This window comes from Macrobrachium nipponense, chromosome 49 (genome assembly GCF_015104395.2).
Source record: "Macrobrachium nipponense isolate FS-2020 chromosome 49, ASM1510439v2, whole genome shotgun sequence".
Classification (NCBI taxonomy): Eukaryota; Metazoa; Arthropoda; class Malacostraca; order Decapoda; family Palaemonidae; genus Macrobrachium; species Macrobrachium nipponense.
In genome coordinates, this window is record NC_087224.1 from 11873377 (window position 1) to 11890259 (window position 16883).

A 16883-nucleotide genomic window follows, 5' to 3' on the forward strand; every position below is an offset into this window, starting at 1 on the left:
ACCCATCCGTATATATTGCGTAATGTAGACCTGTTTGTCTTATATGTGTATGTATATAAACATTAAAATATATGAAGCAGTTTTGAAAAAATGCCCACATCCAATGAATGATGATAAAATTCTATCATGTTCCCCTTGCCAATATCTTATACATACTCCCGAATATTATGCATCACCTCAATTCATGGAAGAAAACTCAAGTCCAGCAAGAAATGATAACCAGAGGAAAGTATTTGAATTGGTGAGCTTTATTCAAGTTAATTTGAAAGGTAGTTACAAGGAACTGTATGTTTCAACTAGCCCTAGAATCCATAAAAATAATCCCAGAAACTGAAACGCAAGAATTAACATTCATCTTGGAATTACAAGCTAACCTGAAAATCATAAAAAGAGTAACAGAAGTAGTTTTGTGTGAAAAAATTACTGTTATTGTGAAAAAACATTTAAAAGTTCCATCAAGAGGCAGCATTATTCTTCACACCCCACCAGATCTTGTACCTACTCAATGGCCGCTTCCAATGTTACTTACGAGATTTTTGGGATGAGGTACAATAGCATTGGAACAACGGGGGAATCATCATGGCCATACACAATGAAACCCTTCTGTCTGAGGCGCTGGCGAAAATACTTGACATTCCGAGACAGCTGTTGGATTCGTCTGCGACCTAAAGGTTGAAATAGGAAATAAATAGTCAAAAACACTTTCCCCAATAATGATTTTCCACGACAAGACGGAGTGAAGGAATCGCTCAATCATCCTTGACAAATAGCTTACTTACCTATATGTGAATCTTGGACATTGGAAAGAAATCAGATCCTTTCCAAATGGTTAAACATGGGTGGACGAAAAAGCAGATCAAGGTTAAAGCCAGAAGAGTCTTTAATACAAAAGATAAATAAAATGTTTAAAAATCAACGCAGACAAAGGACGGTTTAGGGATTAAATAACCGAGGGCCATAAACTTTAATCAGAAAACAAGTATCTACCAAATACGCAACTACAGGCTCTATATTGTCTGTCTCCAGTGCCAAAAGACAGACAGACAAACAGCAGCAATCCCTAATCTACAGAACAAAAATTAAGGAGAAGAATATGGAAAGAGCGAGAGTCAAGCCACAGATGGGACGTGAATATACTCACGCTGTGACAGCTGGAAGATAGAGTAACACAGGTACCACAGGGGAATCGTCATTGCCGATCACTATGAACCCCATATGCTTTATTCTCCGACGGAAGTATTGGGTATTTCTAGCAAGTTGATTTAGGCGTCGTTTACCTACGCGAAGTGAAGCATAAGGATCAGGGTTAGTACGAGGATCTGAGGGCAGGGTTTTCACACGGCCAGAGGAAGGTTATTCACTAGACTGCAGGCTATAGGTCAGGTGAATGAGATGTTAAGATGTGGTGCCGGGTATCACTCTGCATGACGACTATAAATTTCAGACTTCTCTTATTAAGGTAAGTATGCATGTGCGCAGAACTTCATTCATTATTGTGTGACTCCAAGTGAACATTTTGAATCACAAATACCAAATGAGTGTCTTAATTGCTGGAAAGATGATTTACTCATAATAGTAAGTCCCTATCAAAAGAACTCTGTTTTCTATAATAATAATATATTACACCTATTAATATAACCAGGTATTAGATAAAATTACCTGCATTTCCCTAACATAAAGCAGCCTCATGTTCATTTCTTTTGCTAATTTACCTTCTGTTACTCAGTGTATTACTCAAACTGATGCTACTTCCTAATTTTTAGTGCAGTTTACACAAGCTGTACTATCCTGACATTTAGTGGTTTTCTTTATATTCTTTTTCTTTCTGAGCTGACAAAAGTGCTGGTTTTCATCATTCCATACTAACAAATAAATCATGTGATCCTGCTTTCATGAATCTCAAAGGGTCTGCTTCTTGGACAACAAGTTTTGAAAACTAGAGCAAAGTACAAAAAATATTTTGTATTTCAAACCATAACACAAAGTTTCAACTCCTACAGTTGCACATTAAAAAAGAGCTCCTGTTAAATACATATACACTTTAAAACAACTACATTAAACATGTAAGCAGTAGGGGAAGTTAGTCAGCTGGATGGGTCTCAAGTCTAGTTAATTTCTTATCTTTATATCTATATTCCCAAATTGCTAATGCCTTTGGAGTGTTTATCTATTTACTTTATCACCTACTTTTTTCTTACTTTCTTTTTGTATTTGTTGGCATGCAGGATATTCTGATTACAGTTTTCGAATAATTTTTTCTGACTCGTCTATCATCTTCACCTGTCGTTTAAAACCTGCTGTATTTTATGGTGAAACTGGTGCTAACATATTTTCTCACTGCGTTATTCTACCTTTGACCTATAAAAAGCTTGTGATATACTCAATTCACAAATTGAACAAAACTTTCCCTAATTCATTGGCAGTCTTTCTTTAATTCATTTATTTATCCAAGAGGAAATGTAAGCCTGCATGCTATTTACAGAAACAATATTCCCTAAAAATTCCACATGTCAAGAGCCTAATTCCCTAAGCCTTATTTCCATGACTAGAATCCATACATGTTCACGTCCAAAGGCAATCATGATACTATAAAGAAAAACCTATGAATAAGACAATGAGTAAATCATTTCCTAGGGACACCAAAAATGGACCCTGGCTCTCTGAGAAATAAGTGAAAGACGTCAAAGCATATGGGGTTACAGTACATCCAAACCTCCTAACACTAAATCTGAAATGAACTAAAGAAGGAAAAATTACTACAAAGTCTACTTCACTCTCAAAAAAAGAAAAAATAATTTAGGATCTGCAGTACAAAGGGAACTACTGATACTGCATACTGGGAATAAAATCCACACGGTCAGGAATGAGTTGGTAATCAGGAACACAATCAAAATTTCTACTGCAGTATGGTACCAAAAAAAGCTTTACATAAATATTTAAATGGTCTGCTTTCTAATAAATTAACAGCACAAATTTAACAAACCCTTACCAAAGCTATTTAGGAAAAGTACTCAAAGAATCCAAATAATGTACAACAATATCAGGTGCATGCAAGTGACTGAGTCATAGGGGAGCAATACCAGCAAAGGGAAAACGTTAACAAAACAGCAATCTCCATTTGTGTGTTGTTTTCTGAAATGAATAAAAGTTATAAAACAATCCTTACTGCGCCTCATTATTTTTGTCCTTGATTGCAGAGGCAATGAATCAATCAAAATAATCCCCAAGTACCTGTGATGAGATGTCTACTACATATATGCAGCCACCTAACTTTTATCAGAACTCTGAAATTAGTCACTATTCCTTTGCTTAACTGTACAATGAGCTGACAAAAATGACCAAAGGTGAAATACATAAACGTTACGACTTGAAATTATTGGACGGAAGCCTAGTACAGGTAATCCTCAGGTTACAGCAGTCTCATGTTATGGTGTTCCGTCCAACTTTATGGAGCTTGGCTCACGGCACTGTTAAACTGATTTCATGACACTATAAGCAGTTTCATGGTGCTGTACCAGGTTTTATGGCACCTTAAGCACTGTTCATTCCCATTATATTATGATGATGATCAGGTTTACAGCATTTTTTGGATTATGGCACACCACTGGGAATGAAACTCCACCATAAAACAGGGACTGCCTGTATGTGATTATATACCAAGTGTTTAAAAGTAAGTTAAGCATTTCTAAGTTTTACCAGATCACTTAGCTGATTAACAGCTCTCCTAGGGCTGGCCTGAAGGATTAGATATTTGTACGTGGCTAGGAACCAATTGGTTACCTAGCAACAAGACCTACAGCTAATTGTGGGATCCAAACCATATTATATCGAGAAATGAATTTCTATCACCAGATATAATTTCTCTGGTTCTGCGTTGGCTGAGCCAAGAATCGAACTTCGGACCACCGGATTGGCGGCCAAGCGCGAAATCCACTCGTCCAACGAGGAACTACTAACTGTTTAAATACAAGTCTGCTGAATAATCAGTATCGTCATTAAAATGATCAAAATCACAGGTTCTGGTATACGTACTAGGGTCATATTTTCTTATAAGAAAACCTGCTATCTGACACAGGGTATAAGAGATACATGGATGCACCAAGTTAAAGAAAAAAAGGAATAAATGGTAAAAAAAATGAATAGCGAAGTAACTCAATGACAATTCAGTATAATGAAACTCAATTTACGGATCTCCTAACTATGGCTTCTTAGGTCTCATACTAAATTCTTGAATTTTAAGTATAGTACTTAAATAGCTTTGTAAGGTGAGGGCACAACAAGCAACATACCCATTCCCTAGAAAACTTACATACCGGTGTCTTGTGCACTTCACCGAGGGTAACATATCCAACTACTGGCCAGGCCCAAAGGCGCTTATTTCAATGACTGACTTGATCTTTGGTCATTCAAAACGGCATAACTTTTATTGCAATGACTGACAGATGAGCTGTGTATTGGACACTTTACTGTCTGACTTTCAATGATCATCAGCAAGTAACTTTCAAAGAGTTATATTCAATAATAACAGACCTGACATTTGCTGAGAGGCTAGAAATGGGGTAAGGGGGGTAATCTTGATGATCCAAACTTTTGCAGAATTCTTAGCAATAGTAAACCAAGACCTCGATAATATAGTGTTACACTAAAGGCTTCTTATACAATAATGATGTTAATTATGTAGTAGTACTGTGCTCCCAACACGGAAGTGTAAAATCCCCAGTAAAAATGCTTATGACTGCCAAATACTGTGTAACCGTTCAACTAAAATGCTTATGACTACCTATTTTAGCAGTTCACTGCCTACTTTTTTTTTTGTTTTTTTTAATATGGAGGAAAAAAAAAAAAAAAAAAAAAAAAAGTTCCCATGTAAAGGTGAAAGATACGTTCCATAAAAATCTGCAAAAAGAATGAAGAAGGATAAAGTGAAGTGTGCTAAAAAGAAGCACGATAAAGTGGGGTCCACTATTGCACCGTCCTGATAGTCTTTATCTCTAATCACAAAAAATTAATTACTATACGGTAGATTCATGACGTGGGATAATCACCATCATCTTCATCAGTTTAACCAGACTACAAAGAGAGAGACATTCTTAGCCTCCCACAACAATGGCCGGCATGAAACATTCCTTTGAAAATGAGAAAAAATTCAGAGAAGGAAAAATCTGAGGAAACTGAGTTCAGTCAAGGAAAATATATAAAGTGCAATCCACTGGAGGTACATTATCCCAAGTGAAGTAGAGAGAGGAGCGAGAGAGAGAGAGAGAGAGAGGAGAGGAGAGAGAGAGGAGGAGAGAAGAGAGAGAGACGAGAGAGAGATGAAGATGAGAGAGAGAGAGAGTGAGGAGAGAGAGAGAGAGAGAGAGAGAGAATGCTGCAAAAATAAAAGTATTGTATGTCAGAACCTGTAACCTGATTGTATGTGTCAGAACCTTTGACCTGATACTGTTATAAAGAATAGAAGTATGTCCATACACACGTGTCTACAACCTAGTAAATGCCCTAATCACTACCAGAGTTCTAACAGATAAAACCAGAACACTGAAAAAATTTTTATGTAAACTAATACTATAAGGCAGTCCCTGGTTATCGGCAGAGGTTCTGTTCCGACGGTGTGATGATAAAATAAAAATCGGCAATAGCAGCGCCAATCCCATTTTATCGGTGCCAATAACCCGGGAATCGGTGCTGAAAAGATATCAGCATATATCAGAGCCAAAAATCCAGTTATTTTCGTCGTCGACATGAGCCATAAACCCGGATTGCCTATAACCAGGGACTGCCTGTACGGTATAAAGATAAAGCACTGATTGTGTGCTGCCGGTAAAGTTTGTTTTGTCATGCAGTGAATTTGTGGCATTTTATATGATGCTTAAAAAATAAAACTAAAATGAATCATCACATTACGTATACTGATATTTCTCAAACATTGGCTACTGAAAAATCAAACTTAAAAATGCAAATGCAAGAATGTAACTGAACCTATCTAAGCCATAACCTTTGCAAATGCAATTACGTACGTATATATATTCACATTCAAAGTACAGTCAGTCTCCAGCTTACAACGTTCCGAGGTTACGTTTTTCAAATATATTCATCAGAAATTATTCCCCATTTACAACCCATGTTTCGGGGTTACAACGCTAACAATGCCAATCGAACTAAAGAAATATTGCTCAAAAACTTCAGAATAATAAAAATTTTGAGGTATTTTAAGAAAAACTCAATAAAAATGCAGTTTCCATAATTTTCAATATTCCCAAACCATTAAAGTTTTCTTAGGATTTTCAACAATTTTCCACGATTTTTCGACTTACGACAATTTTCAGCTTATGACACCGAGTAGGAAAGGAGCCACTGTTGTAAATTGGGGACTGCCTGTACACTATTGCACTTGAAGGCTGCAGTAACTATCTAGTACTAACTGTTGGACTTATGATGACATTTTTCATTCAACTTTAAAACTGCACAACATTTTAACATACCATCATCATTGCCATTTTTGCCCATTATCGTTGACATGGAAGTTATGATCTGCTGGACGACGGGTGGTGACATGGAGACGGCATACATCTGGGCATGGCTATTCACTCTCAGATGATTGATCAGCTCCTGACACAGGGGATAAACATGATTCAGTTTACATAAGAGATTACATAAGAGAGATCAGTTATAGAAGGAATAGAATTTAGGCCAAAGGCCAAACACAGGGACCTTTGAAGTCATTCGGGCTGAAACGGAAATTGACAGTAGAAGGTTTTAAAGGTGCAACAGGAGGAAACCCTCACAGTAGCACTATGAATCAATTGTTAGAAGGTGGAAAGTAAGAAGGAAGAAAGAGATTATTAAAGGAGGTGCAGTAAAAGGAATGAAAGGGGTTGCAGCTAGGGGCCTAAGGAAGGCATACTGCAAAGAACCTTAAGTAATGCCTACAGTGCATTGCATGAGATGCACTGATGGCACTAACCCACACACCCCTACGGGTGAGATCTGTTATTTTCTAAAGAGAGAGAGAGGGAAAAAAAAAATTTTCTTCATTCATTAGGGGAAACAAGCAACTTCATACTATATATCAGAAAGTCTACCAAACAAAAATGATATAATAATAAAATAAGATTTATATACATAAAGAAATCTAAATTCAAATTTCATGGGTAGCGTTTCGACAGCTCAGTGTAGGTATACAGAGCCGTCCCCCCCCACCCCCCCCCCACAAAAAAAAAAAAAAAAAAAAAAAAAGGAGGAGGAAAAAACTGACAACTACACTGAAACAAAGTCATGACTCATCTGGTGGGTGCTCCAAACTCAACACCTTACTAAACAGGTGAAGAGATAACAGGAGAACATCCTATGCTTCCTTCGGCGATGCCATGCCATTCACTAAAAACGGTCTGGAGGTATTGAAAAATTTCAACATTTTTTTAAGCTTGCGTAAAAAATATGATAAGAAGCAAAGATCGTTTATACCTCCAGTAGTTCGATAGCAGAATGGGAGTAAAGAGCAAAAGAAGCCTGACAACTAACAAGGAAGAGGCTGTTCTTATATCCTTAACTTTGCTTCAAAGTAGGACAAAAAACACTCCACAACACTGAAACCCATATAAAATGGAAGACAAAATGTTTAGTCAGAGGGAGACAAGTTCTTACTATAACTTCCTAGGTTATAGATGGTCCTGTTTCCTGTTGCAATGAAGGCTAGAAGTTACCATTGTAAACAAACAGGGATGTACTGCTTGATGAACCGCTTCTTCTCACTGCGAAGGTTGGTTCAGGGAGAAACTCTTCTCATCATAGGCAGCCTGCGGTTACAGTTGCCATGAGTTAGCACTATTTTGGTTTTACGGGGCTTGTTAAATATATTCATATCTAGGTTTTACACTCCATAGGGTTTATAGCACTGTGGTCTGGTCATCGGTTTCTTAGGCTAGGTGCCGAGACCGCCTCATAAATTACAAACATTACGAACATGCATCTTTTCCTCTGCTCTTTTAAAAAGTTATCCTTTACTTTGCAGTATCCAATAATACTTTATGTAGTCTTGCATTACTATTTGTGTTATAAAATACAAACAAACCGATCATGTTTTGGTTTTGAAAAATCAATTGAGGACAAAGGTAAGATTATTTTGCCGTATTTAACTCAATTCAGAGATTTTCTTGCTTCTATTTAGCGTAAATTAATCTTCAGAAATTCTATTCATATGTGACAGGGTTATTTTTCTTTATATGAATGTTTTAAGTTGAAAATTGACTTAAATATGTGATCTAGACTTAGTTATTTTTTTTTTAATAGATGGCGCTGTTGTCTGGTTATCAGTACGTATTCTGGTATTTTCCGAATATGCATCTTTTCCTTGGCTCTTTGAAAAAGATATGCTTTACTTCACTGTATCTAACAATACTGTACGTACTCATATTAATACCTATAGTATTATAAAATACAAACAAAGCGATCTATGTTTTGGTTTGGAAAAATCAGCTGAGGGAAGAGGCAAGGTTATTTTGCCTTACTTGACTCAATTCAGAGCGATTTTCTTGGTTCTTTTTAGCGAAAATAGGTTATTTTTTTATATGAAGTTCTTTTAAGTTTAAATATGACTTAAATATGTACGTCTTGTTGTGAACACTATTGTTTTTTTTTTTTTTATTAATAGATGGAAAAAAAAACTGATTACTAGTTCATTATTTTCATCCTATTTCATAATACGAGATTTGCGTATTTATCTGTTATCGGTGTGAAAACAGTAAAATGTGTTCTTTCATGGGCAGTATTTTTTATAAAAAAAACTTTTTTCTCCTCTATCATTTGTGGTAGAGTTGCATCCATGTTGCTGATGCACAATAATTTCAAGTCATTAGTAGTGTGAACATTTTGTTTTCTCAGCTTAAGCTACAACTGCAGCTTAAATTTAGTAGTACTATATTTCCTTGCCAATACCAAATAAAGGTATAATGCAGAACTATTTCATTCCTGCTCTACTTAGTCATTTGTAACATAACTATGGTAATTTTTTACCATCGTACGATGGCTGAAGTGCAAGCAAAACATTGTTATCATCAGGTTTGGTATAATAAAGCATCTCTCTCTCCCTCTAAAAGATTTATGGAAAAGATGCATATTTACTTTATCTTCTGTGCTTATCTTAATTTTCGTCACTACGTAACAGCGGCATCTCGAGCTCATACGGCTGTACCTCAAATTTTTGCTCGAGTAACAAAGCAAAAAATCGACCGAGTTGCACAGTTATATTTTGTACTTCTATCCCATGGAAAAACAAACAAATGGCAGTGTTGCAAAGTCGAATGTACAGTGGTCCCCCCGTATTCGCGGGGGATGCGTACCAGACCCCCCGGGAATAGTTAGAACCCGCAAATGTTTGGAACCCCTATAAAAACACTAAAAACAGCCTATTTTGTTAGTTAAAACTCAAGAAAAACCCCTAAAAATTTTCATACTTGGTTTTTTTAATAGTTTTATCACAAAAAGTGCATTTTAGGATGAAATTTATAAAAAAAAACCAGGAATTTGTGGATATTTCTCATAGAAAAATACCGCGAATGCGCGAGTTTTCCACGAATAATGCGGGGAAACGTTCCCGAGAGAAATCCGCGAATGTGAGAGTCCGCGAATCCGGAGAACGCGAATACGGGGGGCGCACTGTATACATGAATTTTGTCTTTTAAAATCAATTTATGCAACAATTGTAAATATAATTTGCTATAAAAAAATGATTCAATGATATAAATTAAAATTGTATTATTCGGGCACAACTGAACAACCTACTGTCTTCATCATGTGAAGGGCTGTTACAAAGACTTCAAATCGACATGCATACTGCCACTGTATCATATTTATGCACAAAAATAAAAAAAAATACCCTGTAATACATTTTTCATACACATTTTAAACAAATGCATGAAAAGTTATAACAAAAAGCTGAAGTTTCATTAACAAAATGAGTTACAATTAGCTCCCAAAATTAACCCTTAAACGCCGAAGCGGTAAAAAAAAAATATCTCCCGTGTGCCGGAGGTGTTTCAGAGTGAGCGCCAAAGCGGAAAAAATATTTTTTTCAAAAATTCACAGCGCGCTTAGTTTTCAAGATTAAGAGTTCATTTTTGGCTCCTTTTTTTGTCATTGGCTGAAGTTTAGTATGCAACCATCAGAAATGAAAAAAATTATCATTATCATATATAAATAATGCGATATATGATAGCGCAAAAACAAAATTTCATATATAATTGTATTCAAATCGCGCTGTGCGCAAAACGGTTAAAGGTAACGAGTTACTTCTTTTTTCGTTGTAATGTACACTAAATTGCGATCATTTTGGTATATAACACATTGTAAAACGATAAAAGCAACACAGAGAAAATATTATCACAAAATAATGCATGAATTCGTAACGCACGGACGTAAACAGATATTTTTTTCAAAAATTCACCATAAATCTAAATATTGTCCTAGAGTGTTCCAATTTCTTTCAAAATGAAGACAAATGATTGCATATTACTATACTGTAAGAATATTAGCTTACAAATGCAGTTTTCGACCATATCTGACTAGGTAAAGTTGACCGAATGTCGAATTTTTTATATATATATTTTTTTATATGCAATTATTTCGGAAATAAGAAAAGCTACAACCTTCAAATATTTTTCGTTTTATTCTACATGAAATTGCGCACATTTTCATATATAAAACTCTATGAAATGCCTAATATGAAACGGAGCAAATATTCCGAGAATGGAACGTACCCATTTCGGAGATTTATGGCTGAGAATCCGCGTGCTGAGAGAAGGAAAGATTTTTTTTTAAATTCACCATAAATCTAAATATTGTGCTAGAGACTTCGAATTTGTTTCAAGATGAAGATAAATGACTGAATATTACTAGACTGTAAGAGTTTTAGCTTACAATTGCGTTTTTCGACCATTTCGGTAGAGTCAAAGTTGACTGAACGTGGTTTTTTTTCTATTTATCGTGATTTATATGCAAATATTTCAAAAATGAGAAAAGCTACAACCTTCAATTATTTTTTATTGAATTCTACATTAAATTGCGCACATTTTCATATATAAAAACTTTATGTAACGGCTAATTTAAAATGATGCAAACATTACCACAATCGCACGTATGATTTTTTCGGAAGAGTTACCGCGCGGACGTAAAGAAAATGTTATTTTTTTCATAAATTCACCATAAATCGAAATAGTGCGCTAGAGACTTCCAATTTGTTGCAAACTGAAGGTAAATGCTTGAATATTACTAGAATATAAGCGGTTTAGCTTACAATTGCGTTTTTCGACCATTTCGGTAGAGTCAAATTTGACCGAAGGTTGAAAATTTGTTACTTATCATTTTTAATATGAAAATATTTCAAAATTGATAAAAGCTACAACCATGGGTTGTTTTTTAGTTGTATTGTGCATGAAATTGCGCACAATTTTCATAAATATAAAACTTTATGTAACGGCTAATTTAAAATGGTGCAAACATTACCACAATCGCATGTATGATTTTTTCGGAAGAGTTACCGCGCGGACGTAAGGAAAAAGTTTTTTCATAAATTCACCATAAATCGAAATATTGTGCTAGTGACTTCCAATTAGTTGCAAAATTAAGTTAAATGATTGAATATTACTAAAATATTAGAGTTTTAGCTTACAATTGCGTTTTTCGACCATTTCGATAGAGTCAAAGTTGACCGAAGGTTGAAATTTGGGCACTTATCGTTATTATATGAAAATATCTCAAAACTGATAAAAGCTACAATCATGAGTATTTTTTTGTTGTATTTTTCATAAAAATGCGCACATTTTCATATATAATACTTCATGTAACGGCTAATTTAAAATGGTACAAAAATTATGTCAAAGTGACGAAATAATTTCCGAGATGTGTCACAGATACTTTTTAGTGCGGCAAGAAAGAAATTCGCGCTTGCGCGCCTGCGTAACGATTGTAAACAAAACAACACCTTGATCCGTGAACTCCCAGCATCCCCCAAGGCGCGTGATTCAAGAGTTTTCGGCTGGTAGGCCTAAAAGTATTTTTCCGCGAATTTTTAAAAAAACTTTTGTATGTCGACGTAAAATACGTCCAGTCGGCACCCGAGAGACAAAAAATGTCGACGTAAAATACGTCCAGTCGGCGTTTAAGGGTTAATAAAATATAACCACGAGAATCTTTGTAAATGCATTTTCGGAACAGCGACGGACAAGAACGAACACGAAAAAACATCCTCTGATATCGTGGAGGGCAGTTACAAAAGCTGCCTTAATTTGTATCATATTTCTGTACAAAAATAAAAATACCCTATACGTAATATATTTTTATACACATTTTAAACATAAAAGCATGAACATTTATAAAATCAACACATCGATTAGTAAATTTGCATTTTTTTCAACTCTATATTTTTGGAAGAGCGGCAAGTGGCGGCTTACAAGAACGAACATGAAAAAACATCCTATTTGATAACGTGAAGGGCAGTTTCAAAAGCTCCCTTTGTATCATATTTCTGTGCAGAAATAAAAATACCCTATACGTAATACATTTTCATACACATTTTAAACATGAAAGCATGAACATTATAAATCGACACATATTTAACTTTATATTTTCGGCACAGATCAGCGTCAGAGGTATATATTTTACCCTAATACCTATGTAATAACTCTCAATAAAATTTTTTAATATCATTTGCATAACCATTATGGTCTGAATGGTATTTCTACAAATGTATGTAATCTTTAGACATTAACCAAAAACTGTGCCATAAAAATATCTTATTTCTTTAATAAATATTTTTGATGACAGCCGTAAAACCGATTTGCCGCTAAGCGATTGCGCCATTAACCATGGGCCCGCCTGTACCTACACTGAGCCATTGAAGCGTTACCCCTTGAAATTCGAATTTAGGTTGCCGTACATGAGGGAATTATAGCAATATGATTACTGGGTAAGTCACATATACAAAACTACAATATATATATACAGCTCATTTAATAATAACAAAAACAGCCAACCACTAAAGAACATTCAATAAACTACAAATGAACTCCTACTCAAATGGAGCTTTTTAGCTTTTAAGGGGGCCGGCCGGCTAATGCCGTTTTTTAACGACAGGACTTTGACATTCATACCACTTAATAAGGTGACTTGGGACATCTCCAAACCGCATATGATTTCCGCCTCTGACCTTCGGTTTTGTGACGCCAGGGCAATTTATCCCGAAAATAACCATTTTTCAAATTCTATCTCCTCCCTTGATATTTAATATTAAGACCTGGGATTACTACCATATATAGACCTGATGTAGACCTCCAATCGAATGGAGAGTTTTTTTTTCTAAAAGTCATTTTTTTGCTAGATATGAATTTTTCAATATGGTAAAAAAATAAACCCTATAAATCACGAGAAAAAAAATGTATAAAAAAAAAAAAGTAAACAAAAATTGGAAAAAAGGGCTCTATTTGATTGTTCTATAATGTCTTTCTGAGTTATATACCAAATTCCAATGGTATAGCTTTAAAACTATGTGAGGAGATAGATTTTGAAGGTCAATAAGTATAGTTTTGAGATACGGGCGTTCAAAGTTTTCCTTTGTTATTTCTATAAGATATGGTAATTAAATAATGATTTATCTATGAATGTATATCTTTTTTGTTGTATTAATAACCAAAAAACCATTTGTTTATCATATTTATCATAATCTAAATGATGATCCCTTTGCTCATATATCGCAGCCTGGGGCACTGCTTGAGGCAAGATCAGGCACTCCTTCCTACGTAACCCCCTCTCTCCCCTTCACTAACTCGGCTTATTACAGCGAATTTTCTTCTGTATGTTAACGAGATGTTTTCCTTGTATTTTCCTCTTTGGCATGATGACATTCTTGCCGAAACAAAGATAAACAAACGTATATGCAAGAGAATGTCAGAGGTGAAACTCGAAGGTGTACGCTCTTTTTACAAAGACAATTTAATAAATCATGATTAATATGAATTTCATATTCCATTTAGGGTATTAAAAAACCAAAACTATGTTATTTATCATAAATGAAGATCTCTTTGCTCAAAGATCGTAGCCTTGGGCACAGTGTGACGTGTCCTGTCAGGCAAGAAGGGGGCGTTACTAGGCAACCCTCCCCTCTCTTCACTAACTACGCGTATATTATGATATTCTGTAATAATACTAGAGCGATTTTTCTTTGTATGTTAGCGAGATGTTTTCCTTGTCTTTTCCTCACTGGCATGATGAACTGCTTGCCAAAACATACATAAACATACGTAAAAGCAAGCGAATGTCACGAGGTGAAACTTGAACGTGTATTCTACTTGAAGTCTGTGGTCCTACTGATTCATGGTTGAACTACCAGAGGCAGATACTCGCTTCTGCGAGCCACAGAATCTCTACAGATGCCATTTCTCACAATTTCTTTGCCAATAATTATCAAAATTTACGATAACAGAAGAAATATTGCATTTTCTTGTACGGATGAATGTTAAAGGCTTATTGAGTTATGTTTACTAATTACCCTGTAACTACGAAAGTAAGAGGAATTTTGACGAAATATTTCGTATACATATTCTCAATTGTCATATGAAGCTCCATGAATTTTTTCATGACTGCATTTTTCGCTCTATACCACCATATATAGGGGTTCCAGCCGGCCCCCTTAAGATAAATGCCAAAATGAACACTTTTCTATCTGATCAAATTATGCAAAGAACAAAAGCATTAACCACTAAGAGCCGGGCTAAAAAGTCAATTTGCAGCACCCCAGGGTGGGGAACTTTTGAGGTCAGTCGATTTGAGAAAATAAAAACACATCAATAGAAAGAGGAAGATATGCAAATGCACAAGGTGTAAGAAAATTTTTTTGTACAAAATTTCAGTACCTTCTACGAGAATTTGAAAATGACTATTTACAACCCCTTGTAGGGTCTCTTTCACATGTCAATCATAAATTTGACCAAGTTTCTAATAAACAGTATTTCCTTTTGTAAAATTATAATTATAGCTCTTACCATATCAAAACAGATAAGAACTATTATCAATAACAAATTCTAAGTATATTTGCTGTAAAAAATCTCCGTAAATTTACCAAGATCAAAGATGCATTAACGTATTTGGATTATAAACTTGTTTTCTAATATTTCTTTGTGCTTTTCTCTACAAAATTACAATAATAACTGTCATGAAAGATAAGAACTAACACCAACACCAGCCCCTTGGTATGTTTACGAGCAAATTTATAAAAAGACGTCAGGTGAGAGAAAGGTAGTGCATGCTCCCTTAAAGTAAAGGTCACAACGCACTCATGAGCCACCTTCTTCGATCTTGGCTAGTCTATAAGTTGCCATTAGTGAATTTATGGGCTATACAAGTATTGGAACCTCTTTCCCACCCGATTCCTTCAAATCAATGGCACGTAATATTGATGCTCACCATGAGTGAATTCGTCCACCTCCCAAATCCTGTTATTGCTACTCATATGAGGGTATCCGTTCAATAGGGGTTAAATGTAAGTGATTTGAAGCTGTCAAGAAACACAATGAGTCACCCCTATACATTTTCATTCGTAACAGCTGCAAACTGGCTCACAAAATGTGACATAACTTATGGAATACTCAACACTGTTGTAATTGTTATTATTACTATTACTCTGATCAGAAGATGATCTCTAATTCATAAAGAAGAAGCCCACAGGGGCCTTGGATTTGAAATTCAAGTGTCCAAGGGATATGGTGTTCATTAGAATGAAGTTACAGGGGGTTAAGGGAAATACAAAAAGAAGCACTCACTTATTCCAAATGAAAAATAAATTAACAAATAAATAAATGAAATGTAAGTAGCTTATTAAAATGCAAGGAGAACTGTAGTAGGGTAGTACTAGTGCATTGCCTATTCGCTTGAACTTTTGAAGTTCCAACTGCACGACATCCTCTGGGAGACTGTTCAACAGTCCAACAGGATGAGGAATTGGGACCTCTGGAACTGAGAAGTTCGAGACCGAGGCACATTTACAGCATACTGGTGCTGCTGTTCAGCAAATCTGGTTGCCCTTGGCAGGAAATGGGGATCAGTATCAATTGTAAATGCAAAAGCTCTGTTAAAATAAAACTTATGGAAAACTGACAAACAGGAAAGCATCTGTCAATGGTCGAAGTCATAACTGCTAACACAGTAATCCCTCAATTATCCAGATCACCATTATCTGAAACTATACATTTTCCAACTCACCCAGACCAGGGATCAAGGACCCAAAGATTTATGATGTGTATATAACTTTTCAAAATTTGAAAAACTGCCCTCTGATGGTTGGCAATGCTGTGTGGCTTCAAGTTTATGTTGGTAAAAATGGCAACTGCCTACACTCATACTGACTGGGAAAGGGTTTGGTGGGGTGGGAGAGCCTTTAGGAGGGTGGTTTGATGGCTTACCGCCATGGTGAGGAGGGGCAGTAAGGCTGTGAAGAGGAAGGCTCAGTCGATTAAGTCGATGATACCCTCATCCCCTCATCACTAATTCAACTGATACCAGGCTACAATGATGAAACAATCTTGCACTAAAAGTATAGACATACATAAAAGGTGGAGGTATGTATTCTCACAAGAACAAACAATAGCATGTAATTCATTGCCCTTTGGAATTGACACAAGGTAAATAGCTTACATTTAATTGTAAGCAATGTTACGGTAAAATGAAGGAACAAAACTCTACTAGTTATATAAACATCAAAGAAGAATATTATCATTTCTATTATAGCACTATTTGGAACTACCTTACCTAGCATTCCACAAAACAATTTAACGTTATACATAATGGCTTGGCCAAATGATTCGTTTTTAAATGAGAAACAATAACTGGGGCAAGAA

The 16883-nt window shown here is 35.5% G+C and overlaps 1 protein-coding gene across 3 annotated transcripts in view; it reads right to left on the reverse strand.

Moving 5' to 3' along the window:
• LOC135205330 (serine palmitoyltransferase 2-like) overlaps positions 1–16883 on the reverse strand; it is a 176467-nt gene that overhangs the window by 19741 nt on the left and 139843 nt on the right. For 2 of the 3 annotated variants that reach the window (XM_064235778.1, XM_064235776.1), the window contains 2 exons: positions 6483–6609; positions 530–665 (listed from right to left, as the gene is read on the reverse strand). In XM_064235778.1, coding sequence (XP_064091848.1) covers positions 530–665; positions 6483–6609 — 263 coding nt within the window. Of the gene's footprint in view, positions 1–529; positions 666–1141; positions 1278–6482; positions 6610–16883 lie in introns of all 3 variants that reach the window. The other variant, XM_064235777.1, reaches the window with a different exon arrangement.